The following is a 24,315-nucleotide window of genomic DNA, read 5'->3' on the forward strand; positions in this document are numbered from 1 at the left end:
TGTACTAATCACATTCTCAAGCCTACATTTAGTTTATGAAAATATACTTTGAAGTATACAAGTAAACGTATACATACTGTTTGTTTACTAGTTATATAGCCAACTTTTTAATTAATAAAAGGACAAATTTCTGCAAATTTTCTGCTTGTACTCCATTTGAGGAAAACACTACAGGCTACAGTTCTACACTATATTTATCTGATATTTCTTTTCCAATGATGATTTTTCAAATTACAAATTTACACAAAATAGAGTACCTCAAATCTGTAATTAAAATTAGGCTACCACAACCCTGTTTGTGAATCTCAGCCCCTAAGTTCATTAGCTCTTAGTGAAGACGTGTCTTTAATTGGGTCATAAATATAAAGTTTTTGTTATTTTGGATAGATGGAGAAGTCTGAACAGTTTACATCTTCAAGCTTCAAAAAATTATTTGAAACAATATCATGAATAGTGACAAGCAGACACAGTCATGACTTAAAAAGATTGAAAACCACAGGATCACGTCATTAAAACCCCCTTTTTTAGTGTCCCATCCTGATTCCCTGCCCTGAGCTTGACTCTCGCTGCCCCTGATGGTGTTCAAACACCATGTGGCAAAACACCTGTGATGTAAAATAAAAGACAGCTCTACAGTCTCCACACCCCAGACTTGGTTAATGAGTCAATAATACGCTTTTCCTCTTCTCATTTCACACATCTGAGCACTCCGCCCACAGATACTGACTGAAATAGCTGCCATCTAATGGTCCTGCGAAAACAAACAGCACATTGCATCCTGTTGTCTTCTGAGAGTCATTTCTCCTCAAACTGCGAGCGGCGAATAAAACCTCTGTTTCTGCGCCGCAGGAGGGGCTATCAGTATGAAATGAAGTCTTTATTTATCATTTCAAATAAATAATCGAGTATCGGTGGCACCGTGGAGGGGATTAAAGATGGCCATTTATGTTCATGCATATAATCATAAGTCTGTTTATACTGTTGCTTCAGACGCTGTTGACCGTGACGTGTTGACTCATTGTATGATTTTGGCAAATACTCAACAAAAATTAGAACCTTTATCAATGTGGTATTTATTACAAGCTTATTGCACAGGCTTCATGGCGCTGTTCCATATAGCATGCTGTTAGAGTCGCCCTGGTTTCCTGGTCAAAAAGCCTTTGGCAGTTCAAATGTTTGATACCAACATGCTTTGTCTGGTAATAACACAAAAGAAGAAGACTTGTCTTATTTTTGAAACATAAATGCAATTGGCAGTGGTAATAGGTTATAAACATGAACTTTTTGAATAAAATATACTGAGCCTTGAACACATTGCCTTGTGCCAGTTTCAAACATGCTATGAAATTTAGGTTAAATAGCCAGTTTTTTGTTGAAATTTCACTCTCATATCACACAGGGTGTTAGTGGTTAGCACAGTGGCTCCTCTGCTATGAGCATCCAAACTGGGAACAAAATGAGTATTTTTGGTTCCACTATCATGATCTGTGTGACTTCAATTTGAAATTTTAAAAACCTTTGAAAGATGAATTTAAAACTTTAACACCAATGAAAACATGATTTTAGATGAATGAATTTGATGCCTTACAAGACTTTTTAGTGATCATGGTCAAAGAAAGGAGTGACTGCAGCATCAGGAACACTTTTAAAGGCATTTATTGATGAAATACACACTTAGGTTTTGACAAAAAGCTTCTGTAGTTTTGTACGTAAGAAATTCCAGCCCCATTCTAGACCAAAAACTCCTTAAATTCAATGTGGCAATGGAAACCAGTTCATTACATGTGCAATAAATAACAATAATACAAAAGGAGGCAAGGAAAAGGACACCTGAAGAAGTGCCTGTGTTAACCTGAAAATAAAAATACAAGAGAAAATTGTCACAGAAAAAAAACTGGAGAAAAAGAAAAGAGAGAGAGACAAGACTAAAATAAAATCCAGTCGTTTTGTATTTTCGGGTGCATTAGTGTATGTTCTGAGATTTCCTGGTCACCCTCAGGACCAGAAGGCATTTAGTGACCTGAGGAACTGACTGGAAAAAACAAACAAAAGTAAAATATTGGAGTTTTATGCTGAAACCTGGAACCATCTGAGAACCGTATATTGCACATCTTCCTTGCAAATACAATAACCACATTGCCAGATTCACATAATTTCTTTTTTTTTCTTTTTTTTGCGCTTGATCTAAAAAAAGAAGACACCTATGTGTTTGTTATACACAGACGGAGCATTGCGTAGACATTAACACGCTTGGAATAATACCAAAAAAAAAGGGAATTCAATCAGATATCCATAATTTAAGCCATCTTGAGTTTTGGAGGTTTCACAAAAAAAGAGAGAGAGAAATACAAATTTTTGAGCAAAACATGAGAGCAAATCTCACTTCAGAAATTCAAAACTACTGCAGAAGTCACTTTTTCAGCATAAATAAATAACATTAATTAAAAAAATGGACAGATTTACTGATGACATCTGCTATGGCTCATGGGGGCATGCCACTGTGAGGTTTGGTAACACAGTAAAATCAGACAAGATTTTTTTTTTTATAAAAATCTAGGAAAATGATTGCATTGAAAATTTTAAGTAAATACAATTATTGATCTTATATTATTATTAGCAAAATCAAGTTAAGTCTAACTTGGTTTATTGAAGTTGCTAACACTTAAAAATGGCAAGTGAAATCACCTCGTTCTTTTTAAGTTGCAACAACTTCACAAAATTAAGTAAATACAGCTACATTTCAAGTAAACTTAACACTTGGGCATAAAGTAGGCCTAAACACAAATCAGGATTCATTGTTATATTTACTTTCCTTTCTCAACGCAGTCAGTTTCCACAATTATTTTAACAAGATCGACTTGTCAGATTTTACCGTGAATCCCACACACACACAAAAGAGTCGCTGTTAACCAGTGTGTCTTTGAAAAAGGACTTGCCGATCCTGCCACCAGTGAACAATCTCTAAAAGCAACAGTCACAATCGTGATGTGGCAAAACAATCCATAATTTAACCAGTCGTTTGCTCTTCAAACTGCACCACCCGCGGCGACGTGATTCAGTGCACTCAAGTGCGCTGCTTTTCAGAGCCGAGCGGCTCTTACAGGCGGCATCAGCTGCAGCGGTGCAGTGCAGCGCCACCGTGGCCAGACTATGTACGTCTTTTGGAGTTTGTCTCAGTCCGTGGAGCCATTGGAGTGACCCTCGAGGTCTCCTTCTTTTCCACGCACAAAGCCCGCCTGTGAGATTACTGAGCTTCACAGAGAACTCAGAAATAAGGGAGAATGTGAGCTGGGCAACAAAGAAAGCTATCACACTCCCAGAGTGGATACTTATTACAGCGGAGTGAGCAGAGAAGAGCCATTTTAAGTTGCCAAGAATGATTCGGCTGCCAACAAGCTTGAAATGAATGTTGCTGCCTTTAGAGCACAAGCTTTCTGAGACGTCAAGGAGGCTGTGCACATAGAAGAATAAATTGTTTACTTCACGTCATGGTGGTGGCGCCTCGAAACAAAATTTCATGCAGCTCGCCGCTGAGGCTCGTGCAGATTCTCTCAAGAGATAACAAACAGGCTGACAGGTGTTCAAGGTCAGAGCGGAGAACATGAGGCAGAGAGCTCTGACGAATCACGGACTCCCCTCCACGCCGGAGACCTTTCGGTATCGACTCCTGTCTGCAGCGAGGCAGAGGAGAGCTTCCTGTAAGCCTCTTCGCTTCGCCACAAGGCGTAACTGCACTGATGTCTCAATGTTGGTGCAGATAAAAAAGTGCAAACATCTACCCATCCTGGTGCACAGGAGGTGGAAGATGCAGCCAGCAGTATTCATGCACACGCTGCGGGCATGAGGCGCTCAGGAGAACTTTGGAAATATCATAATCTTCAATTTTTTTAGGCAGGTCTCAATCGGACTCTGAGAAGGTGCAAATATCTCACCGGAGCAGCCTGTAATAAGTGTGAGTTTCTCTCAGAGGCAGGAAATTGCAGCTAGCACACCCAATTTCTCACCAGTTTTCTTATTTTCACAGCATCAGCCCCGTCACAGTCTATGATTTGTTAAAATTCCCTCTATTTGCTCTCCAGAGCAAGCCTAGACAAGTGGGTGAACCAAACAACGCAATGAATTAATGACAATGGGGGGAGGAGGGGGGGCAGCACCTTCTGAATCTGCACAGCGAGACAGCTCTGACAAGAAAAGACACCCAAGGACACAAGCACAAACGAGTTCAGTGCAAAGACATGAGAAAAAGGCGACGGGAGCGACACAGTGCTGTTCTGTATAAATCTTAAGTTTGAACGAGGAGTTGTTAGCACCAAAGGAAGCACCAGAGATCAGACCGTCACTGTGGCATCACCCTCTCCGTCAGGTTCCCCTTCGGTCACACAGATCACAGGGTTCTTGAAACAATACGCTTAAAATTCACATGGACAAAATGAAAGGTTTTGTTCACACTGCGGCCTTTTGTGTTAACATCAGATTTCAGTGTGTTTTTGTGTCTACTGCGTGATAGTACGAGAAAAAAAGGATGTAATGTAACTGCTGGTTTCTTAGGGCCCTTTCACACCTACGTTGTTTTGTCTTCAACTTTTGCGACTCATTTAAGCTCAGCGTTAGATACATAAATGGACACTGATGGAGCCTTCTTTCCATACTTGTCCATATTTCACCCGTATTTGTGCATATTTTCTGAAAGCTTACGGACAAAACTGAGCAGTACCACCGGAAATTGTAGGGCCAGTGTAGCGCAAGCTAACTGAGACAAGACCGAGAGGACAACGAAGACATATTAAAAAATTGCGCAACGGAGGGAATCCGTAAGTGACATGAATCCCGTGCACATGTTGGTATGTGTTAAATGGCCTCATAGACAATACAGCCGCTGTCTACAATGCTGCCTCCATCAAAAGGTACATTATTACAACGCGCTGCACTGTCGCCTTCTTCGTTCTCTAAAACTTCTGACTCTGTCCACAACACAAAGGATGCTGGAAGTATGAGGCCAGTCAGGTTTACAATGTCTGAAATGAACACATCTATTTTCATACGTAAAGGGAGTATTAATGAGCCTTTTCATTTTTAACCAAACCAAAATTACAGGTGTAAAACCTCCCATAGACTATGGTTTGGTGTGAAACATTTCGATTCTATCTGTATTCTATAGTTTTGAGATATTGAGCATGAAAGTTTTCCATTCCAAATAGCAAAAATGATATAAGTAAAGTCCAAAAGACACATTTAAAAAACACCTCTCATAGTGTTAATGAGTTGTCACAGGGGAAGAACGAATTACCCAATCTTGACAAAAAATGCCCTAAAATTCTGAGGTGAAAATGTTTGGGATGGTCTGGACTTTCAGGCCAGTACATAAAGTTTTGGCAGGCTATCATCCCGTAACAGCAGTAGTGTAGCACCTTGTGCGATCAGAGCAGAGTCAGCAGTAAAGCTGTAAAGTGGTGGCAAATGTCAGGATTTACCATACATTCATTTAGTTGTGGTGGCCCGCCACAGATAAAACACATGCTGCCACAGATAGATTTTCTATTTTTGGAGTGTAACCATTTATTAGGAGCGCTGTAAAAAAATATATATACAGTTTGGTTATTCACTGCAGTTTGTACATGAAAAACTAGCAAATTGAGCCGTGATAGCACATGGGGAGGGGAGAAGACAACTTCGATCGATTTCGACTATTATCAAGACAGAGGGGATATGAGAGGATGGGAGATAAGCTCACGTAGTCGACGATGACAGGAATTAATTCTGTCATGTATAGGGCACTCATGACATTGCAATGTGAAACTAACCAGATCAAATGTGTATAATGTGGCAAAAAAAGGACATCTTGGTTCAGAATTTTTTGGTGTGAAAGGGCCTTTTAACAAAAAACTTTATGTGCACATCTTCTCTTTTGCAATGGTTTTTGTCAAAATCACCATGTAGGTAAAGTATTTAAACTTTTGTCACCAGGTGTACTTTTATTAGACTTATTTAATGATTTCTTAATAAAAAAAAAAGGAAAACAAAATGTTTTTCTCTTCACAGCAATGAGGAAAAATCTTGTGCTGGGAAACATAAAGGTGCAGCAGTGTGAACGCAACCACCTCAGACAACATGGGTGAAAAAAAGTGAACACACATCCAGATGTAACCTTTGTTTCAATGCCGGTTCCTCCAATCAATACAACACAGTGTCAGCAGTGCTCTGCAAAATACAGAAATGTTGAGTGTTGATAACATTAGTTTCTGTTTGTAGTCGTTAATCGTTATCGTAGCACCTTGTGTCGGGTGTTTTACAGCTTAATCACCTGAGGAAAAAGCTTATGTACATTTTAAGAGATTTCGGCATAAACAGGCTGCAGAACCACAAGGTGACGGCACGAGAACATGAAGAGGCAAAGAACAAGTTACACACAGCTGAAGGGCAAAATAACGTGTGATGGCTGAAATCAGGGGGCATCTTCACAAAACGGAAAACCAGATCACTGTGACGTCGACCTCAGTGTCTTTAAATTTACTTGACAGTTGCCTTCTATGATATAACCTGTGTATACGCCTTTAAAACACCAAGTCTGCACTTACAAAGACATAAAAGCGCACATTATTACATTATTGTTGTGGGGAAGTTCTAACACAATACTTTTCCATGTACTGACAAGCTGTTAGGGCTCATTGTTTTTGGTTTTCAATCATTTTAAAAGTAAAAACAGCTTAATTTTACTTTCTGATTGAGTTTTTTTTTTTTTGTCTGCTTCTGCTCATCAAAAGAGTTGTCAGCTGTTGCAAGAGTACAATCACAACAATCACGGATGCTTAGAGAAATAAACGGGAAGAGAAAAATGAGAAATCACAAGACTCAAAGTAATTGCAAATGCAGAATTTTTGTGCTGCAAATTATGTTTTTACACTCTGATTTTCATCTCAACCTGTCAGCAGGTAAACCAGGGTCCAAGAACCTGGTGCAACTTGTTTTAACCTTTTTTTAATACATGTGATTTTGAAATAAAAACCAAAAACAATGAACTCTTTACAAAGGTGGATAAAGGGTCTTGACACACAAAGGCTACCATAATGCACAGAGATGATATCAAAGACTGCAGGAGGAGTTTTGGTTGAGCTGGTTAGGTACAGACCTGTAGGCTATAAAAACGTCCATTTGAACACACGTCATAGGTCCTTATGGGGCAGGGTTCCTATGCATTTATCCATTTTCAATTCCTAAATTCTCCAGATTTTCAATCTAAATATTACAGACACAGTCCGTGTCTAGTTGTAGTTCAGGAGGGGACTTGGAGAGAGGGGAAAACATTCAAGTGCCTACATCTTTTGTTTAACAAGAAACTGCCTGAAATAGTCCATTTAAATAATCAGTGTTTTAGCATGCATAGAGCAAGTGTATTTTCACATCTAAATGGGTGAATTAAGGGTTAAATTTCAACCAGAGTTATTGTTTGTTGGAACAGTGAGAAGACGAACCAAGACGTTGATTTTTTAGTTTAGTTTGTTGTTTAACTTTGAACAAAGTGTGTTTTACGTGGATAAAATACGTGCTTATATAAATGGAGGCAGGTACGTTCAGTGGCAGTGATTTTGGGGCCGTTTCTGGTTAAATCGAAACAAAAAGGTCTATCTCTGCAGGGATCCTTTCCATAATTTTGTCAGAAACTTCTAATAACTGAACCAGTCCCAGTTGAAAAATACCCTTTAACTCTGGATTTTTGAGTTTATTTTTCTGTGCAGAAAGCCACACAACAACTCTTTGCATGGTAGTTACGGCTATCCCCCGGTGTGAAAGGATGTGATATGTTGGGGGCATTGCCATTAATAGTGAATAGTGTCCATGTATCTACAACAGATGTACAATAAAACAACTGACTTTGTCTGAAGATGATGATGCAAAACTGCAAACACCACAATATTGGCAATGATAAGAGAATTTCCAGCTAATGTCTGTGTATCATTCCTCTTACACTTGTTAAACAGTTTCAAAAAAGTTGTCAAATTCACATATTTTTTTCAGACTTTTGGAGCCTACAGGTGCATAGGAACCCTGCATATCAACACAAAGACACGACAGCTTGTAGTGGGCAGATATAATGCAAAGGGTGAATAATTGTTTAGTTACAGACAGGTCAGTGAGGTAATACTACTTGAGGTCTGACACGGCGTTCAGGGATCCAGTCGTGGTAACGTTAAAGACAGTTTAGCAGTTTGAATGTTGAGAGTAAAGACATGTTGTGGTTGAACAGAACATTGGTTTGCTGCGTCACACAGTTAAAGAACAGCATGTTCCCGAGGAACAATCCTCCTCAGGATTAGAAACACACATTTAGAAGCACCAAATGACCAAACAGTAGTCATTTTATTCAGAATTTCATTATCAAAATGCTCAAAAACCCTCCCTGTGCGAAACCTGATTTTGCGAGTTATTTCTCAAAAATACTCGTAAATTTGTGTCGTTTGTGAAGTTGACAATATTGAACACTGGCTGCAAAAAAAAAAAAAAATCCAAGTTTTGTACTGATTTTGTGACAAAAACATCCATTTGACTTTCAGAAGTTTTCAGTGCAACTTTGCACATTTGTAGCTCCAACTGGCAGTGAGAAGTAACTGAAAAATACCCCATAAATACAACAATGTGACGTCAGTAATCTGCACTCATGTCGAACAAACCGGCCCTCTGTGATGCTTCATACTGAGGGAGTCCAGCTCTGAAGAGAAAGCTTGCAGTTTGCCATATTTTGCTCTTAACTTACAAATTCACCTACTGTGGGCGAGAAAATGTCCATAATTCAAAATTAAATTTGAGATAAGATGCTCTATTCTGTTGCAGCTCCACTTTGTCGTTGAGGGTGTTAATGAGACTTGTGTATTTTTACAAGTTACAGAAATAATTTCTGTTGCAGCTTCGAGGGTTTTGCCAGCTCAGTCACTCAGCCAAAATGTTGGCATTGTATGTTTCTGCAAACCACGAATACTTTGCATTTACTTGTTTCAGACAGCCTAACGTTTCTAAAGTGACCTAATACATCAGCTGACTTTGACAGGAGGAGGTAGAGAGGACGGTGGATGGTGTGACATCTATTTAAGACCAACAAACAACAGAGCTGTTTGTATTTTTAGCACCCAAACACTGTTTTTAGGGACCCATCCCTGTATTTCCAACAGCTTTTTAGCGCAGCAAACGTGGGTGGTTCCCAAAAGCGCAGGTGTTTCTTCCTGAACTTTGATTATTTTCCTACTGCTACTGTGTTCTTTAGCGACCACTGGCCTTTTTTTCTAGCATCTTTTCATCCTTTAAACATGGGTGTTTTTAGTGACCCTTGGCTGCTTTTCCAGCAGCTTTTCAGTCCCCAAATCTGTGTTGTTTAGCAACCATGAGTACTTGTAGAGTGGCTTTTCTAGCTGTTTTATTGCCACCAAATGTGTGTGTTTTTCAGGGATCCATGGCTGTATTTACAGCAGCTTTCTCATCCCCTGAAAACTGAAGGGGCCTGTCACTGTCTTTCCTGTGGCTTTTTAGCTCCCCACAATTTGGGGTTTTAGCAACCTGTGGCTGTTTTTCCAGCATCTTTTCATCCCCAAAACATGGGTGTTTTTAGCGTCCCATTGTTTTTTTTTCAGCAGGGATAAAGAAGTTGCTTTTTTTTAAACAAGACATTGCTTTGTTTCCAGTGGGAATTGTGTCCTCAAAACTGGATAATTTAAGCCAAAACATTTTCTTTTCCTAACATTATCCAAGTGGTGTCTACATCTGACCACACATTAACAACAGCATTGATAAAAATGTAACATTACAGAATAACGTGCAAATGTATCTGTGGTGTGCAAAACATATATTTCCAACGTGTTTTTCTGGCGACTGGGTTGGTTTTGCTGTGAGAGCGTAGCAGAAGGTAATGCATGGTAAAAGGGTGCAGGGTGCAAACAACATCTGCTGCTAGCAGCTCAACTCAAAGCTGTAAACATGTGGGTGTATCAGTATTTGCCTGCCTGGTGCTGCTCAAAGACTGCAGAGACAGATGCATGGATGTTAAGGACTGCTCGATGTGAGATTGAAATCTATAAATATGAACAAGCTCTCTGTCCAAATATTGCATTTTTATGTCTTGCAGGCATTTTTTTAACATAAGTGTTTTGTTTAGGAATATTGTTAAGACAGAATTGGTTGATAATGATGTCAAAACAAACAAAAAAAAGGACAACAGTGACTGTTTTCCATGGAAGGCGGGTGAGATGAGGAGCATGGGGAGGTGGGGGGAAGCTTTCTTTTTAAAGTTTTGTAATGTAACATACTCAGACCCCACATACACACAAATGGCAGAGGATTTGATATATCTGTTTTGTGTCTTCCTCAGACAACATAAAGATGCATCTATATATTTTGATACTGATAGTGAGTCTGTCTTTAAAAATCCTAATTTATCGCCCAACATATAGATAGCACTTCTGGGATCCACTCTTCTTTTTTTTAACAGTCTAAAGTCTCTCTTACTCTCTTCAGTTTCTCTCTCTCTGTAATGACATTTTATGTACAATATTGGTATATAGAACATAAATTACTACACAAATTTTTTTAGCCTATTCACAATTGACAATCATCAAGAACCCAATAGCAAATTAGACAAAGCCAACAAATGAAAATAATAATTAAAAAAAAGATTCAGAGACAATTTACTTGATAAACAGCTTAAGTTGATGCCTGTTATATAACTTTTTCCATATACTTTCTGTGCTCCCAAGACGTGTCGAGTGTATTGTTGAAGAAAAGAAAAAACACTTTATCAAAAGAAAATGTCCTCCTGTCGTCTCAGTCATTGTCTCAGGAGGATGAATCTGCATGAAGCTCAAAAAGACGTGATTCCCGACATCTTGTTTGTAAACAGAGCACCAGTAGTGTCTTGGTTCCATGTGTCTCTTCTGTACAAAAGTATAAATATATGCTTTCTCTCCATTAGTTTTTTTTTTCTTTTTCATTTTGTTCACATATCTAGGATGTAGCGGACAAAAACATGGTTGTTTAAGTTCCTAAAAACACACCAGTGTTGCCGTATCTGTGCTGGAGGTTGCCAGTTTTTTGTTGTAGTCGCCCCCTCGCTCTCTTTAGATCCCGATTTGCTGGCTTGTGTTGACTTTTACTGTCGGGTGTTTGCTTGGTGTTGGTTGATCGTCTTTGCATAAATAAAAAGGTTTCGGCACAGTCCGCGGCCACTGGGCCCCCCCCCCAAAAAAAGAAAAACAACCGTTGTGTCCGTTTTAGCTACAGCAGATCCATCTTGGGTCTGTAATGGAGCAGGAGGGGGGATTTCTGAGGGGAAACACAAACACAACCTCAGCGTGAGCTGTTGTATGAGTACTCTTCACTTTTATCGGCCACTTCTATCAGGCGACCCACAAAAGAGCATGCTCAGTCTTGCTTACAGCATTTCTGCTGACCCCTCGCATGTTAAAAATGGAGAATACCAACGTTTGCCCTAAAACAGGCGAAGTCCCTACATTTACACGCAACAAGCGAAAAATTAAATTCATACACTGGTCTATCCTGTTGCTGAACCTAAGTCAGTGCTTATTAAGACCTGAGTCTGCGGATATCACGTCATGTTTTTCCACGGTCATGACTGTTTAGTGTCTTTTTATGGGCATTTACTGTTTGTGTAATTATAATTACAATTTGTGTGTGAACTTCATGAGCGAAGCCGTCTGAGGATGCAAAATAAATTTCGGTGCAAACTGAGGTATTGTATTGTATCGTATCATATCATATTGTATCATAAGCATAGCATGTCTGCGTGAAATTAATAAAATCATATCAAGCAAATCAGAATCGCTTAGATGCATTAACATGTCATCAGAGACTAAATTTCTTCATAGGCAGTAAAACAAACTATCACCACATTAAATGACATTATTTGTGTTTTTGAATCATGGCTTACCTTAAATCTCCATCTTGTGACAACAACAAATTTCAAAGTGTGGTCCTTTCCCAAAATTTCCTCGTTGCATAAAATGTCCAGCTGTGGAAAGACAACAAAAGAGAAAATTATGATTTTTTAAAAACTCCTGACCTCAGAGAGTTTGAACTAAGGTGAACGATATGCTTTAACAGACAAAGAGCGGGTGACCTCTGCTTTTGGATTTTCAGGCTGTGTATGATGCAGAAATAAAACGTACGCTGCCTCCTCCACTCTCATTTTTCAGCCTGAGTTGTAAAATGTCTGTTTCTCGGAGAGGAAGTATGGTTTGACATGGAGTGTGGCCCCTGGCTCCTGCGCAGCAGCGGGGCTTTTTGAGAAAACACACAAGTTCAATACTGAACACCAAATCTGCAGCTCCCCCTGTGAAGTCAACATTGATATTCTGCTGAGCGGAGCCTCGCATCTGCATCTGCCAATCAATACTGGGAGCGAGGGAGCGACGGAGCGAGGGAGGGAGGCTGAGAACGAACACTGCCACAGCACCACCTGCTGGCTCTGACCAGATGAACACCAGCCAGCCTTTATCAGCACAGACAGAGAAACTGTCCAGGTCTGCCATTAGGAGGATACTAAAAATAGAAGCTGCAGAGCTGTGATTTCATCCCGAAAGTCAACATGGGCTTTTGTGCCAAAATAAAAAAATACAAAAAAGGAACATCTCTGATCATATTTGATTTCCTTGCACAAACTAGAAAGTTGCACATCACAGCTTTGGGGAGATTATGATCGTTACCAAAAAAAACTTCCACAAGAAGTGTAATGACATTTCTTTAAGCAGCCAGTTTTTAAGCAGAAATACCTCCAAAAATACCCCAAAAAACACCTATTTTAGCTTCTTAAATGTGAACAGTTTGCTGGTTTTCTATATGTTCTGGGATAGAAAATCGTAGATCGTAAGATTTTTGGCTGTTGGTAGAACTAACAAATTATGTGAACACGTCGACTTGGGCTTTGAGGAATCACAACGAGGACTATTCATTATTTTCTGAAACTCAGTGGACCCAAAGGATCGATCTGTTAATTTTGAAAAATAATTGGCAGATTAAAAAGTACTGAAAAAGAAAGTTTTTGCAGCTGCACGAGACAAAAAAGAGATTGATTGCAGTTTATATAAGAGAAGATCCTGAACTCCAGTTTGGGATCTAGATAATATCAAAGTGCTCAAAAGGTGAAACTTAGGGGTCATGAGATGATTCAAAAGAGAAGGAGGACGGAGAAAAACATCTCTGGTACACACAATTGTGATCTTTGCTTTGCTGTTCGATTCATGCGTTCACTTCCTGCAGACACATTTCGACGGCTGACAGGAGCAGTGAGTAAACGGCACACTGTTCTCTGACAAAGCAAAGCGTTGTAAAGCTGTGCGCTCGGCTCGCCGCTGAAAACTGAATCTGTGTTAACAACAGCTTTTGATAGTCAATAGAAGGGACGACAATGGGAGAGCGGACGTCCTCGCCAAAGTTGTGCAACGGAGGCCGACGATATGATGGAGCCTGCCCACTCATCTCTGTGACAGCCGGTGGGAAAAAAGAGAGACGGGAAATAAAAAATAGAAGCCACGAAGGCGTCTGTGATGATTATTAACGGCGTTCTAAAAATCCATCTCTCAAACGGTCGCCCACTCTTCCCCCTGCTGCTCTGAACGGGGCGGAAAACACAATAAATAGAAAAATCACCACATCTAGATATCATTACGGGCTTGTTTCCCGCTAAATATAACAAACACAAAAGGATTTGTATGAGTCAGTGCGGAAAAGTATAATTAACTGACCTTTATGTAATTTCTCGTGATTGACTAAACTTTCTGATACACGCCGCCCAGCTGGCGCTTCCAAACAAGTTCAAACAAATGCCAAGAATTAAAAAAGATTTGTTCCAAATTGATACAAATCCATTTTTGGGGGGAAAAACAAGTTTTTGTCAGCTTTAATGAGAGAGGATGATTGTATCGACATGCACAGATGAATTAAAGATGACTGAGAACTGAGTAATCCATAGCTGCACTCATTTTGTCACAAAATGGTGTAAAATTAATTTTGGTCGCTTTCATCTTGTCCCGCCGCCGGGTAAAGATCCCTTTAGTAAGAATAAGTCATGAGGTGAGGTGTTCTCCGATTTTATAAACTTAAATATGACTTTTTCTTTTCCTTTTGTAAAAGAAACGGATGTAAAACTTTTATATACGCTGTGCAGCTTGAGTTTTTCAGAATATATCAGGTCTTACCTGCAGGAAAAAGCAACAAAACTATTTTACTGGTGCCAAATTTCAGTTATAGGGGGCCTGTTATGCTCATTTTCAGGGTCGTTCTTGTATTTAAGGCTTCTAGAAGATGTTTACATGCTTTAATGGTCAAAAAACACTTTATTTCTCATACTGTCTGTGCTGTAACAACTGTATTCACCCTCTGTCTTAGGTGCTCAGTTTAGCGTCTGTCTCTTTAAGCCCCCCTCACAAAAAAGCTCTTATTGGTCAAAGTTTCTGGATCTGCTGCATTTCAGCATCTCTGCACTGTCAGTGTAGTTGGGTAGTGACTATAACAAAAAAAAGCGGCACTTTCTACCTTAAAAAATCAAATATAAAAGCTTCTGAGCACAACTGGACATGTTCCAGCAGGAATAAGATCTGAAATCGTGGAGAAATGAACAACATCAGCAGCAAAGATTACATGTTTTGTTCATGTTAGCATGTAGCTACATGTAGCAGTGTATGTAATTTTTGAACACTTGCAGTAGCGTGCCTGGAGCAGATGTCATATGACGACATCCATCATGAGCTGATGGCAGCTTGTAGCCAAAGTAGAAAAAACACTGGAAACAGAGTATTCAGAAAGGCCTGAGGTGAGATTTTAGCTCAAAATGTTAACTTTTACACACATTCACTTCATCATTTAAAACTTTGTTCACGTATTTTTGTGAGCAGCCAACACTGTAACATTATTCATATGACAGAAAATCAGGAAAAGCATAATAGGTTCCCTTTAAAGGTTCTCAATATGCACAGAACTGTAATTAAGCAGGAAAATTATCATTCAACAACAAGAAATGTCGAATTTGTTTCTTTACGCTGGCGTCTCGTCATCTTCACTAAAACTGATCTAGCGATTGTTTCCTGTCCCGTTGTGTGTTTTCATCTGTACCTCGTTAAATGATGTCAGGTTAAGCTTTTTGGCGATGAACTTCTTGAGGTGGAGGACTGTGGCTTGTGCTGAGCAGCGGATCCACTTTCTCTTCAGACCTCGAAGCTTGCTGCTGTTGCACTCCAAGCAGATGCTGACCTGTTGGAGGAGACACAAAAACCGCATCGTTACAAGTTACAGGCACATGAGCCTCAATAAGACGGTATTTCATCGCAGTTTTTACAACTTTTTTTTGCCCCAACAGTATTTGAGTATATGACTTGCAGTCCCATTCAACTTTTCATCCATTTTGGCTGGTTGTTTCTGCCGCCTTTTGCAGCTACAGTTTTTGCCCTCAGAGGTTAAAATTTGGTATTTAGGCTAAGTGTGTGTGTGTGCTAAGGTGTGTGTTTATATTTATGCCAAATGGCTACTAGCCTTCAACCAAAAGGCACACAACTTCCAAACGGATTCATGGATTTGCTCAAGATTTTGTGGACATATTGGTCAAAAGCCAAAGGCAGCTGATACAGGCTCCTGTTGCTAATCTGAAAAAAGGGCAACAAAGGGATGCATGCACGTACGTCAGTGATACTCAACTTACAAACAACAAACAAATCTTAGAAACGTCCTAAAATCCCAGAAACTTCCTCAAATCCTAGAAACGTCCTAAAATCCAAGAAATGTTCTAAATTCCTAAAAATGCTCTCAAATCCTTGAAACTTACTAAAATCCCAGAAAACATCCTAAAATCAAAGAAGTCTCCTGAAATCCTACAAATACCCTAAAATCCAAGAAATGTCCTAAAATCCCAGAAATGTTCTAAATTCCTAAAAGGAAGTTGGGTATCCCTGGCGCACATGCTTGCAGAAACTGCAGCCTCTACCCCGACTGTGGTCATCCAGTGTAGTTTGAAACTAAAAAGTGGGAGAAAAATAAGTGCAGTGCTGCTGTTTTTGAAACCAGTTAGACCCCAAGAGTTACTTATTTCCTCAAATCTTAAAAACAGACTGCAGGATTATAAAAGTGCTACGATAGCTGGTTAACTGCACCACGCGTCCCACTGAACGGCTATTGTCTGTTTGTGTTTAGCTTCTTGGCTTCTCTTCATGCGACCATTGGCCCGTGCTCGTTTTTCCCCCTTGGGTGACACGGTAGGTGGTTTTGGCAGTCGATGGTTGCAGGAGTCAGAATGCATTACTGCCACCGAGCTCCTGCCCCCACATATCAAAAGACAGAAGAAGAGGAGGACAGTATTTCTTTGTTTGTGGGTGTCCTGTCACACTCAGTCTCTCTCTGGAAAAACCAATATTAGCCTTCGTTCTGCTGAGCTGTCGCTCCATAAGCAAAGAGCGACACCGTGATATATGTGCTTTCAGGTGGCAGCGAGGGAGCCTCCTGATGTGAAATAAACGCCGCGCCGGTGATCTGGAGTCCATGGCGGCAGTTTCATTACATTACAGTACATTAGTGAGTCTTTATGGGGTCCTGCAGCCATACAGCAACACACACACACACACACACACACTCAGATGAAACTGATGCAACAGAGAGGCATATCAAGAAAACATCATATGTGCCTTTTTGGTGTCACACAGAGAGCGAGGCACTCTCTCACAGGCTCATTACTGAGTCCTGAATGATTGCAGCGGTCTGAGGCAATATGTCGGCTGGTATTGTGTTTCTTAAGTCTCAGTGTGTAGTTGTGTGTAAAAGAGAAGAGTCTGTGTGTGTGTGTGTGTGTGTGTGTGTGTGTGTGTGTGTGTGTGTGTGTGTGTGTGTGTGTGTGAGGGTTGAGTTCAGACAACTTTTGAGAATTCAAGCTTGATTAATAATTCAGAGCAAAGCTGCGTTCTCCAATTTCTCTCAAAGTCGACTCTTTAAACCCGAAATAGCTGAAGTTTATGAAATTTAAACAAACTTTTCTCAGCACACGGAGACCTTATCAGTTTTAGAAAAGCCTGAAGGTGACCCCGTCCTGAGATTTCTAATTTGAACCCCACTACTTCAGGTTTCTCTGGTTTCTTGGGACTTTATTGTAATCTTTTTATTGTTTTGTTTATTGTTTTTCAGTGTGTTACTGCCTCCTCTGGCGCCGCCTCGGTGCACAAGGTTACCGTCTGAAAGGTCGTCCAGGAGACAGCGGGGAAGTGTTCTGGAAGTCGGCCATGCGTGCAGGTTCGCCTGCCAGTTCCTGTATTTGAGTCACTTTTGCATCTTAAGTGGCATCATGATGATTCATGTCATTTTTAACCAAAGCCATCATTTCTCTGGACAATCTTTCATTCTTCTCTCTTCATCTCTTCCATTCTCTGCTGCTTTTTTAATAAGTGCATTATGGCGTCCTCAACAACAATTATTCATCGCCTTATTTATCGAGTAAAGATGGACCAAGAGAATGAGATTTTCTACGAGCCCTGATGTGATGCTGGACTTTGCGGCTGTTTTTCTTCTTTTCGATCTCGAGATTGTAATAGTTCGAATATCTACAGCGGTGCACTGTATCTTACACCATCAGTCTCTTCATCATCCTCTTAATTTCCTGTCTGTTCTGATGAAAATCACCTTCTTTATGTCCATCATTTCCTCCTAACTCACAGGATCACTACCTCCAACATTCGGCACTGTAATTTGCTCTGATCCCACCTCATCACCCTTTCCTCTCTCTGCGAATCTCTCATTTTCATCAGTCTTCTTGTCTTCCTCCTCCTCCTCATCCTCCTCCTCCTCCTCCTCCTCCTCCTCCTCCTCCTCCTCCTCCTCCTCATCTCAGTGACATTTGACACGACTGCATTCAGCTCACACAGACGGCCGTATTAGCTATTCCGAACGCATTCTGCACCGCTGCAGACTGTGCAAAGGGCAGGAAAGAGCAGCCTGCCTCCAACCGAGACGACCGTCTCGTTCCTAAAATCTGCCTGCAAATGTAGTGAACCACAAACGTAACGCTGATCTGCAGCTTTTAATGCAATAATCCCACAAACGTCATAAATTTCCCAAAAATGTGATGGCGGCTGCCTACTACAAACGTAATATGTATATGTCCAGAAAAGTGACGATATATAATGTATAAGTTAAGATGTCCCACAATCCCAAAAATGTAAAACGAAATTTCCTGCAAATGTCCAGGAAATACATCTATATGTTGTCCAGAAGAGACACCTATATGACGTCCAGCAAAGACATCTATATGATGTCCAGAAGAGACATCTATACTACATACAAAAAAAGGCATCTATGTGTGGTCCAGAAAAGACAAATATATGACATACATAGTATAGATGTCTTTTCTGTACAACATATCTTGGTGGTATTACATTTGAAGAAGGTCACTGCTGTTAAATTTTTGGGAAATTGACTGTATTTGTGAGATTATTACATTAAAAGCTGCAGACTATTTTAACATTTATGGCATTGACATTTGTTATGTTTGCGGGTGTTAAACTGCCTTTCAGAATAAAATGATGTGAAACCAGTTTTCTGCAGCGTTGCAGGGAGGACGCTTTATGTTTCGGATAGCGTCTGTCCGGCACAACAATGACTCTGCAGATTAATTTATTAATATTTTGCTTGAGAACAAGCCAGAATACAAATCTAGAGTTTCCATTTAAAGTTGGCTGGATGGCGGCGGTGTGGCGCTGTGGTGGCTGGCACTAAGTGGGTCTTTGCAAATCAAACACCGAAGACAAAAGACTGCAGTAATTGTAAACCAGCCTGTAACTCACATGGGGGCCACTTTTATAAAGGCAATAATTGATGTGCAGGCTTTTAAGGCGATTGTACCCACAATTATCACCAACAGTATTTTTATCCCGCGGCGCTTTTGTTCCTGACACACTGCTTTGTAGCCCACAATTATTTCATCCAATTTGCTTCCTCTAATCTCTGCTAAAACGAAAACCCGTGCGCACCACCTGCCACACGCCCGTGCGTATTAAAAAACTGGATTATTGTTATTATTATTAAAGGGCAGGTGCACCTAAATTAAATTTAAAAACATAAGTCCCTCTTACTACTTACTTACTGGTTTTATTTGTCCAAATTCTTAGTTATCTGACCCCGATAATTCTGCCTATATATAATTAAAATTAACCCTTTGAACTCTGCAGTAGCAGCGGTACGCCAGTGCCTGCATTGTAATTTTTGCCTTTAGTGACGTCATTTATTTGAGTATTTTCAAATGCTTCATATCCCTAAAATCTGTAAAGCTCAGAGGTTAGACAATTCAATGAACCATAATGATGAACTTAACCCTTTGATAGCTGAAAACTTAACCCTTTGATACCTGAGCAAACTGGCTTTATTTCTTTCAAAAACATGGAAGGTGATGAGCAACTTAAAAAGAAAAAAAAAAAAATAATAATAACTTAAAAAGTTAGATGAAATTTACCCGAACAGAAGCAAAAAAAAGGACAAAAACAAACACAAATATGAAAAGGAAATTACCCAAAAAGTGCAAAACCGTCTTTTATGTATCTCAACTTTAAACATAATTAAGAAAATTATAAATATAGTTTTCTGGACATTATTTCCATCATTTTTTGATCAAATTTAATAATCCCCCCCCCCCCGCTAATTTTTAGATAATTTCCTTAATCTTTTGCTGCGGGACACTTCTTGCCAAGTTGCTCATTATGGGGTTTTTTCTGGTGTTTTTAAAACCAGGTGTTTAAAGGGTTAACTAAGTGAAAGAGAAGCTTGCTTTTTTGGGGGGTTATTTTTTAGCTTTCACTAGAGACGACAGCTTTAGCATTAAACGAGGAGAGAGAGGATGACGTGCAGCAAAGGGCCACATGTTAGATCGAACATGCCTTCGTGCGTGGGCCGCCCGCTCTACCAGGTGACCTTCTGGGTGCCAAGAGGTCATTTAATTACTGTCACTTTAAGAGAGGAAATAAGAAACACACACTGTGTCCATCAGTAAATGAGGGCTTACCTGCTCGTCGCTACGGTGATAGTCGTTGTCCTCTTCTGGCTTCTCCTCTCCTGCCTCCTTATTGGCCGTTTCCTCTGATTTTGTGTCGCCTGTGCAGAAAAGCGAAACACAAGGAAGAGCGTTGAGCTGCCATGGCGTGAATTTCAAATACAGATAAAACCCGCTTTAATATCACACACACACTCGTATCACAAAATCAGGCCATAAAAAAATTTATCAATTATTATGATTTTCTACTTTAATTGAGTTAATTTTTTGACCAACATCAGTCCTTGAAATAAATTCAAATATTCATTCTTTATATTTGAATTTTAACCCTTTTTACATGATGCCACTAATTGTTTAGATGAAAAACAATGCAAAAAAAACCCATTATTTTTATATACAACATGCGTAATCATTTGCAGCAACATTGATTGTGACAGTGCACCTAGTAGAAAAAGTATATTTTCTCCATATGCCATATATGGTAAAAAAAAATGATGTCATGAGGTGGAAAACAGTAAAAATGACAAATTCCAAGACAAAAGCCCAGAATGACACCCAAAAATAAAACCATGCATGTATTTTAATGAATTTTTTATGGATCAAAAATGTCAGTCTGAATGGGTTTCAATGGCACATATTTTGGACTTTCATTCATTTCATGACATTCCATGATCAAACAAAAACACACAATTTTGCCTAAATTTATGCCATATGCATGAACACAGCCAAATGTATTAAAACGTTTGTTAGGGATTATATTTGCTCCTCAGAGTAAAACACAGTCACAGATCTAAACACTTCTAAGTAAAAAAAATGATTTTGGACATTTGAGCTGAGATGATGCTGCATTTTTTGGCGGCTTGTTTTTGTCTCTCTGTGCTGCAGCTGCTGGGTGCGGTCAGCTCGTTAGGTATTGGGAACACCTGTGGCCTGAAGCTCCCAGTGTTACAAAAGCACACCTCACTGTGTCTCTGATGAGGGCCAAAGGAGGACACGCTGCTCAGCTCTTCATCATTTTCTGGATTTTCTTTAACTAAACGCTTCACTGTCCTCTCACTCACACACATGCTGGCACTGACTGCAGCACCTCGTCCTCTTTGACTATTTCAGCTGTGTTTTAGTTTTCAGTAAATGACTTGTTCATTTGCTGCAGATCTTTGTGTTGCCTAAAATTGTTGGTTGTGGTTTTTGAGCCGGCCGTAAAAAGGGCTGCACCAAGTCTGAAGCTTCATTTACGCTGACGTCTAAACTCTAAATCAACATTCAAATGTTTTCTGTTCATTTGTTTGTTCTGTTCTTTCTGTTTATTCTACACAGTTGCAAATAAAGATTAAGCTACACTAATATCATTATAATATTTGTAAAACTGGAAACAGCAGCCACCACTAGAATCTGACTGAAGTGAGCCAAACACAAAGCCCCAAACTCAAAATATATTATTTAAAAAAAAGTAGATAAAAACATGTTGTGAAGAAGAGACATTATTATCGTCACAGTAAACAAGAGAGATGCCAAAAAAATTATTAAATGTAAAAGGCTATTTTGAAAAAACTAAGGAAAAATGCCCTGTGATTTATATTTATAATTAAGTATTTTAAATTATTTTACAAAATTTTTTGTGGTAATTTCTTGCTTTGTATTAATTTGTTTTACTTTCTCTTTTTTTGTTTGTTTTTTGGGGTTATTTTATTGTACTTTTCACAGATTTTTTTTCTTCTTTTGTTGCTCATTACCTTCACGTTTTTTGAATAAAATAAAACCAAATTGCTCAGATCTCAAAAGGTTAAATAAATAATTTGGTTGTATTTCCGTCTTTGCTGAACATGTTTTGCGATAAAGGAATTTAAAACCTGTCAAATATAGACGTCTGTCCCAAATATAAGCCTGTAGAGTTCAGTGATGTAAGCAAATAAATAATATTAAATAAGGATTCACTGTCCATTATGTAAATATACTATTTTCCTTTTTTCTGGGGACCCCCGAGCACCCAGGACACCTTTTGGGACTTTAGGGACAAAAACCTCAAAAGGAGCTTCGAATGTCAAAAACTGTCATTCAGTGCAGACCTAAAAACGTGTCTTTATTGTGACGATCAAGGACACGGTTTAAAAAGCGAGACTTGTCGTGAAGTGGACATTTTTGTCTCTGCAGTTTTTAAACAGCCTGTGCTTGTTGGAGCGTAAAAACGCCTCCAGCAGAGTTCCATTTATAAGGCAATTACATGTCCGAGGGTGTCAAAGCGTCCTTTACACGACTTATCCGCCGTCTGGGAGCATGTTTCTTATACGAGGAAACTTCTAACCAGGAGAGAAAAAACGGTTCTGCTTCATACTGATTAGCCGACATGAGCGCTGGCGTCGGCTCTAACTTAATTGAGTTTGTCTGGTTTTTTGCCTTTTGTGGGTTTTTTAAAGGAAATGGAGGCAGATATGGGAGGATATTAGAGAGAGGAGCAATCTCTGGTGAACATGCGGGGAAATGGGAAGAAAGAGATTTCTCACAGTTACTGAAGGTGTTCAGAGAGAGACAGAGGTTCTGTTTAATAATACAGAGACCGAAGAAACCTCAACGAGGTACCACCTCACGCGAGCGTAAAACTTTACGAAACTGACGCATCTCCCTTAGGTGTATTATTATTTTATGGGGACTGGGTGTGATTGAATACGTTTTTTGACTTCTTCTCACTTTTTGAATATGTGAAGTGAGTCATTTTGTATTTAGTCATTTCTTTTGTTTTGTGTTTTTCATCGTTGTAATTATTACTTTGCTTTCTGTTGGTCTGTTTTTGCGCAATATTTCCTCATTTCCTTTTTTACATGTTAGAAATAAATAAAAATAATCTAATCAAAATTATTTCAATTTGCACAATTTGAGGGTTAAAGGAAACCGGCCTATTAAAATCGCCTGAAATACCACCTCCCGTGATAATGTGAGGGTTTTTTGTTTTATTTAAATCACGTGTATCCATAAGGTGCATTTTATATTCACAGCTTTAAATTGTGCAGTTTGAGGGTTATTGGAAACCCCCCTTCTGTGTTTTGGTGTCAGACGGTGGGTCACTGCTGTGTGTGTGTGTGTGTGTGTGTGTGTGTGTGTGTGTGTGTGTGTGTGTGTGTGTGTGTGTGTACGTACGTATATGTCGCACACACATAACCGATGAATCAGAGCTGGTGATTTTAATTATTGTGGTTTATTTGTTCTGGATCTGGTCGGTCTGAAGTCTAAAAACCAGCAGGTGACGTCACAGTAGCTGCGTCCATTATTTATAACGTTTATGGCTGAAACTGAAACAAATAAGTTTGAGCATTTGCTCGTTCAAAGTTTCGTTCTGTCTCATTTCGTGTGTTAATCTGATTTGTGCATATAAACACACATGAAGACGGACACATAACCAACTTTTAAAACCCCCCCGTGAAGCAGCTGCTACAAAGTTATCCAGGACAGCTGTGGTTATGGATTTTCTCGATGGCTGTAATATTGTAGCAGTATTGAATTTTTAGATATGAAACGTAGTTATCAAAGTCAAAAATTGCGGTGCTGCTCGGATAGGTATTGCTTTTTCTGTAACCTTTAACAACAAAGAAATGCAGTCTATTCTTCCCGGATTCAGCGGATGTAATAACATGCTGTCAGAGTGTGTGTGAGTGTGTGAGGGTGTGTGTGTGTGTGTGTAGACAGTTTACTGCAGCTCAGGCTGTAGATGGGATTGCGTTCACCCCTCTGTGACCGTTTTCCGCTCAGGCTAACTGTCACCAATTCCCCCGAGTGTCACCGGCAGCGGTCTGAGCGTGCTCTGATGGCGCCGCTGTGGTCATCTCCAGAGTCGGCCGCTCTGATTACTTATCAACGAGAGGCTCGCTCTCATTGTTGTGTCTCACCTTCAAATGACCCCAGGAGTCTCTAAGTGACTCTAAACAGACATGTGTGACCCCGTGTGTGTGTGTGTGTGTGTGTGTGTGTGTGTGTGTGTGTGTGTGAGATAATGGGATGATTGCTTGACTGTGGGGATTTTAAAAACTGAGCAGTCTCACTCCTCTTTCTGTATTCATTTGGGATTTCTGTCATACAGTCAAATCACAGGGGCACGAACAACTAAAGTATTGAGTGAGGCCACACTGGGAATGACATGCAGTAAACTCACTGAGTGTGTGTGTGTGCACTCACGCATATATATAACAGTGGACTTACCTATCGTTACACAGTCACCAACAGGGGACATTTTTTAAGTCCCCACTTGGTGATGCTCTAAATCATCATAAAATCATGTGTTATGGCCTCTGGTGAAATTTTTCAGATTTTGCCAAGAG

The 24,315-nt window shown here is 39.7% G+C and overlaps 1 protein-coding gene across 1 annotated transcript in view; it reads right to left on the minus strand.

The window, feature by feature from the left end:
- Positions 1–1,640: 1,640 nt before the first annotated feature.
- pcgf3 (polycomb group ring finger 3) overlaps positions 1,641–24,315 on the minus strand; it is a 71,518-nt gene continuing 48,843 nt past the window's right edge. The window contains exons 7-10 of the mRNA XM_042493338.2: positions 20,021–20,109; positions 15,106–15,243; positions 11,927–12,007; positions 1,641–11,301 (exon numbers count right to left, since the gene is read on the minus strand). Of these exons, the coding sequence (XP_042349272.1) occupies positions 11,254–11,301; positions 11,927–12,007; positions 15,106–15,243; positions 20,021–20,109 (356 nt within the window). The 3' untranslated portion in view covers positions 1,641–11,253. The remainder of the gene's footprint in view (positions 11,302–11,926; positions 12,008–15,105; positions 15,244–20,020; positions 20,110–24,315) is intronic.

Source organism: Plectropomus leopardus, chromosome 8 (genome assembly GCF_026936395.1).
Source record: "Plectropomus leopardus strain MGB_pleo_1.0 chromosome 8, ASM2693639v1, whole genome shotgun sequence".
Lineage (NCBI taxonomy): Eukaryota > Metazoa > Chordata > Actinopteri > Perciformes > Serranidae > Plectropomus > Plectropomus leopardus.